The following is a 5,583-nucleotide window of genomic DNA, read 5'->3' as shown; positions in this document are numbered from 1 at the left end:
CGGGCCTCGCTGAGGCCCCCCGGGCACAGAACCCGCTCTCGGTGGCCGCCGGGGACACCTGGGCACGCACTGCCCCGGGAACAGGCCACCTGAGACGCCGGTGGATGGAGCCACCTGCCCCGGAAAGCCGGGGCTGCGGGAGGAACCCAGGAACCCCAAGAGGCGGCAAGCGAGCCGAGCCGAGGTGGGCCGGCGGGCTGTGGGCCGGGCTGCAGCAGCCGGCTTGGGTGGAAACGCGAACGCAGCCGGTGAGACAAACACACCGGGAAAATAAAGGAAACGCACGAGCGGGTGTCCGGGGAGCCGGACCGAGCGGTAACTGGCATCGCCCTGCAAACAGACACCTGCTGTGCTGCGGCCCGGCCCTGTGCTCCACACTAACTCGGGGACACCAGGAGAGCACTAACTCGGGGACACCAGGAGACCCGCCTGGAAGTCCACAGAAGCGCGATTCTAACTGCAAGAACAGAATGGTCTGCGCCATTCCCAAGGCAGAGCAGGGGTGAAAGTCTCAGCGCCATCAAGCAGTTGTAGCCACTGCGGGACGAGTTTGATCCCCGGACAGGGAGGTGACCCCCATGGCGCGGCAGACCTCTCCTGTCTCCCCGCTGCTCCCCTCAGCAGTGGGTTTCAGTAGATCTGCCTGTTCTGCTCCCTGCTGTCTCTGGTGAATCCTCTCACCCCTGTACCTCTGGCCTGTACCCCAGTTCTGTATGCATAAATAAATACATCTTTAAAAAAAAACAACTTTAAAAATAAAATAAAATGCTGAGACAATCCAAGGCTCACGGTATTGCTATTCACTATCACATAGGTCACAGGTCAGCTTTAAAATTGACTTTTTCTGGACCCTCCCTGGTGGCACAGCGGGTTAAAGCACAGCACTGAGAAGCTAAAGCCACTTCCGCTTGAGTTCAATCCCCAACTGCCCCGGAGGTGACTACATGGTGTGGCAGACCTCTCCTGACCCGCCCGCTGCTCCCCTCAGCAGTGTACTTAGACATTCTGCTCCCCACTCTGTCTCTGGTGAAGCCTCTCTGGCACCTGCAGCTCTGGCCTGTGCCCCAGCTCTGCATGCACAAATAAAAAAAAAATCTCTAAAAAAAATTGAGTTTTTCTGCCATTAAATGAGAGGCGACTAGATACAGCGCAGGTATACAATGAATCCTTCTGTAACAGGCTGGTCCCCAGGGAAAGGGGGGGGGGGCTTCCAGGTTCCCTGACCCACCTAAGGGAGGGTGGAGCTGAGCAGGGAGGAGGAGAAGCCAGAGAGGAGGTGAGGAGGAAGGAAGCAGGTGGAGCCAGAAGGAGACCTGAGGGGGGGGGGTGCCTGCAGGGCTGGTGAAGAAGGCGCACCCACCTTCATCAAGTCCACGGCATCTTGCGCATCCCTTTCAAAGAAGTCCACGGGGAAGTCCCGGTCCGGGGGCCTGGAACGGCCGTACCCGCGCGGGTCCCAGGCCACCACCGTGAAGCGCTCCTTATTCAGGCCCTTAATCTGAGGTCCGAAGTCAGTCTCTCCACACCCTGAAACAGTCACTCGGTCATCCTCAAGCGCATGCTTCCGCGGCCGCAAACGCACTGCGGTCAGCACAGAAAGTCACGATTTTGAAACAAAGTCACTCTCTACCAGGGCCGTCACCACATTGCACCCCGGGGAGTCCTGCAGGGAGGGCTCCCGCCCGCCGGCAGTGCAGACCGGCCTCTTGTCTCCCTCTAGCGGCTACTTTGAGAAGGGCCGAGACCTGATGCTTCACTGGGTCTTGGAATATTTAAGCACTTTCGATACTTCCTCGGCTTAATCTTCGTTTTGGAAATAGAAGAATTTCTGAAACTGAGTGGAGATATACTTACTAGTACTACACACTTTGGAAGTGTTATTTTTGCATTTTATATCTGGCTGTTACAAATGAGAGTGGCCCCAATACCTGTGGACAAATTTATGACATTTGGTCTAAGTCAAAGTAGAAAGCTAAAACCCCAGACGTTTGCTTACTAAGCTCATGCGCATAGCTCTGATGGCTTCATTTTCTGATTATAATCAGACAGGAGAAAATCAAACTAGAAACCAAAACGAGGGGAGGGCGGGGTGCGAGGGAAGACGGCCAACTCGTGTGCTTCACCAACAGTATAGGACAGCAAACGTTAACCAGCAGAGCCAGGCTCTGGGGCTGGTGGGGGCTGGACCTGGCCGGCGGAGCACAGCCCACCGCGAGGTCACGGCCACTGCTGGCCTGTTTCGAGGCTGGAGCCAAGAAAACTAGGGCTTGAAACAAAGTTATTTCAGGGAACAGTCACAAGGACGTGATCCCCGTTTGGAAGTGGTGCGGGGTGGGGGCTGCAAGCTGGAAGCGGGAACACTCCAGTATCTCAGCACGCAACAACAGGAATCTAAGCTGGCCAGCTGGCCGCTGCTTGTCCAGGTGAGTGAGCGCTCCACCGGCCTTTGGGTAAAGGTCTGGCTCCGAGACGACAGCGTAAGACGCTCAACCTCTCTGCCCACGATGCCGCAGCTGCGCCGGTCAGCTCAGGCCAGCCGGGAAGCAGGACGTGCCTGCCGGTCTCAGCAGTCTGCGTTTAGAACCAAGAGTCGCAAGCAAACATGTCCATTCTGGGGCCATTTAAATGAAAAAGGGACGCAAACTTGCCACGTGCCGCGGTCACAGGACAGCCCCCCTCCCCCTTTCCGGCAGTCACCTGACCGCGCGGCCAGGTGAGCTGCGGACCAGCCACTTCCAACCTGGCCTGCCACTCCAGTCCCGGTTTTCAAAAAGGCTCAAGGCTAAGTCTCGCTCCCAACTCACTGTAACTGGACATACAATCACCGCACCAGGGCCGCCAGTCCGGCCTCCTGCGTGGAAAGACCCCCTCAATTCCAGGCAAGTGGGGTGATTCCATCGCCTACCCCTGGCCTGCCACCCGCCCCCCAACTGTAAGCAACTCTCAGGAGCACCTGCGCAGGAAAAACTGGGTATCTGAAGCAACAAAAGCCACACACAGAGGCTTATCCAAACGAGCTAGCTGTGACTGCAGCAAGTACTAGAGCAAAGCCCCGGCTGACCACCCACACTGGCAGGACACACACAAGCCACGCATCTCATCAAAAACCTGCAGACCCAGCATGCCAGGAAGCAGCAGGACGGCGTGCTTGCCCCTTCCGGTCCGCTGATAGTGCAGGTGGACGCCGTTCACAGCCACCTTGGCGGAGGTCACTGAGGTGCTGGAAGAGAAAGACCCACCCCCCGGGGAAAATCGGTGAGCGGGAAGGGAAGGCGACGTGGCCAGCCGCCTCCCGGCCCTTCCTCGGGCTTCGCGGTCATGCTGACGCCGCTTTTCTGAACCTGAAAGGGACGTGAGCTTGTCACTTCCCTCCCAGACAGCGGACCTGGGCGCCGTCTGGCCCTGCTGCAGCACCAGCTCAGGGCTAACCCTGAGAAGGGGCCGGGGCCACACCCCCACCCCCGCACCTCTGGGCCTGTTCCCAGGCCTGAGCCCGTGGCCAGTGTGGCCAGCGATGTCCCACACCTCCGCACTCTGCAGGGTTAGCCCTGAGCTGGCACCGCAGCACGTCCAGAATCCAGATCCGCTGCTAGGGCGCTGACAGGCCCTGCAGCTGCGCCACGCTCGCGGCCGAGGGGCGGACTGGTGACATTCCCGAGGCGGCGGCGGGTGCCCAGGCCCACGGGGAAGCTGCACCCGTAGACGTCACACGTAGGGCGCCTCTGGCTCCAGCCTGCTGCACGCCGCCAGCCAGGAACGCCGGGCTGCTTTTCCCAAGGCTGAGGCTTTCTGCTGGCTGCAAGGAGCCGGCTCAGTAGCCGCCCAGCTCAGGAGGCCCCAGGGCCTCCTGCCACAAGCATCTAGGGGGCCAGCTGGATGGCGAAGGGCTCGGCGGGGCTCCTGGGGGGTCTGTCCTGACTGACAGGTGTGGGTGTTCGCTGGGTAACTGCTGCTCCGTGGCCCTTTCAGAGGTTCCACAACAACCACGTGGGCGACGCAGCAACAGAGCACGTGAGAGGCCCGGCTTCACGCTCCCACGGCCTCCCCGCAGCCCCCCAGAGGGCCGGGAGCCGGACAGGGGTACACGGCGGCCAGGCAGGGCAAGGGCAGACGGCAACGATGTCAAAACAAACACGCTTTGCTTTTTGTGCTCCTACCCTATCCTCTGCCCTTAGTCAGTTTGGGGGGTAATGAGGTCTTTTTTCTTTTCATCTTACCCACCAGTTTTTTCTTTTTTTTTAAAGAAAGTTTATGCACACAAGAACTAGGGTACAGGCCAGAGGTGTCGGGGGTGAGAGGGTTCACCAGAGCGTGGAGAGCAGAACAGGCAGACTGAGCTTAACACACTGCTGAGGGGGGCGGCGGGGAGACAGGAGGGGTCTGCTGCGCCCTGTGGGTCACTCCCTGGCCGGGGATCGAGCTCGTGCTGCAGCGGCTGCAGACAGCCTCACAGTGCTGAGACTTAACCGCCTGTACCACCAGGGAGGGCCCTTACCCAGCAATATGAGGAAGGCTGAGGACAGAAACTCAAACCTTTCCGGGGAAAAAGCGACTGTAATGGGGAGCAGTGGGCAAGACAACCCAAAGCGCGTCACCTACAAAAGCCGAGGTGCAGGGCTGCCCCCCGCAGTCACAGTCGCTGTGGCACAGCCGGATTCACCGTATTTACGCCTCAGGGCTCAGAGTTTCATGTTTACTGTCAACAGGCCGCCAGGAGCAAGACAAGAGCAAAAATACTAATGACGACTCCGCTCTGCAAGTGTTTGCTTTCTGGCGTCTCTGCTTTGCTCACCAGGTGGTAGAGGAAGAAGCCACAGGTTCCCTGGGCCCCAGGGCTGGCACGGGCAGGGCACTCCCTGACCGTGTGGGCCGCTCCCGGGAGAGGTGGCAGAGTCCAGTCCTGCGGGCCCCTGCGGCATCTGGTGAGCTTGCAGACGCAGCTCTGCCCGCGAGGCCCGACCCCACCACTCTCCTGGGGCATTTGCTGACTTCCGCTTTGGCAGCGCCCTCAGACTCACAGAGATCGGTGGTAGCGTCCGCGTCTCTTCAGGCGCCATGCGCCATTAAGTCAAAATGTCTGGTGGAGGTGACCACGGTGCGGCACAGCCACACTGAGAAGCCTCTTGGAGCGGAGAGGAAAGTCTCACGCCCTTTCCCAAACGGCCTATCCGAAGGAGGCCACACCTGGGCGCCCCCTGCACCTCAGACACGCCCTGGCCACCGTTCCCGGAGGGCCACAGGCACTCGGTCAGCGGGAAGGCGGTCAGGATATGATGGGGGCTCAGCGTCTCCCCTCAAAGGTAGGAGAGCTCCCTGTGGAGGAAGGTGATCACTTAACAACTCAGGGCAAATGATTAGACTGAACCCTCAAAACGGAATCAATCATTTATCATTTAAACAGACTGAACCCCCAACTGGGGCCAACCATTTAATTAGACTGGACCCCCAAACTGGAGCCAATCATTTAATTAGACTGAATCCCCAAACTGGAGCCAATCATTTAATTAGACTGAATCCCCAAACTGGAGCCAATCATTTAATTAGACTGAACCCCCAAACTGGAGCCAATCACTTAATTAGACT

The 5,583-nt window shown here is 58.8% G+C and overlaps 1 protein-coding gene across 1 annotated transcript in view; it reads right to left on the bottom strand.

Annotated features, from left to right (window-relative positions):
• Window positions 1-5,583, bottom strand: part of BPHL (biphenyl hydrolase-like (serine hydrolase)) — a 28,924-nt gene that overhangs the window by 20,206 nt on the left and 3,135 nt on the right. Inside the window, exons 2-3 of the mRNA XM_004694812.2 lie at window positions 3,117-3,220; window positions 1,357-1,527 (exon numbers count right to left, since the gene is read on the bottom strand). Of these exons, the coding sequence (XP_004694869.1) occupies window positions 1,357-1,527; window positions 3,117-3,220 (275 nt within the window). The remainder of the gene's footprint in view (window positions 1-1,356; window positions 1,528-3,116; window positions 3,221-5,583) is intronic.

Source organism: Condylura cristata, unplaced genomic scaffold (assembly GCF_000260355.1).
Source record: "Condylura cristata isolate star-nosed mole 26May11 unplaced genomic scaffold, ConCri1.0 scaffold00048, whole genome shotgun sequence".
NCBI lineage: Eukaryota > Metazoa > Chordata > Mammalia > Eulipotyphla > Talpidae > Condylura > Condylura cristata.
The sequence above is the reverse complement of the archived record's forward strand: the minus strand, read 5'-3'. Positions and strand labels throughout refer to the sequence as shown.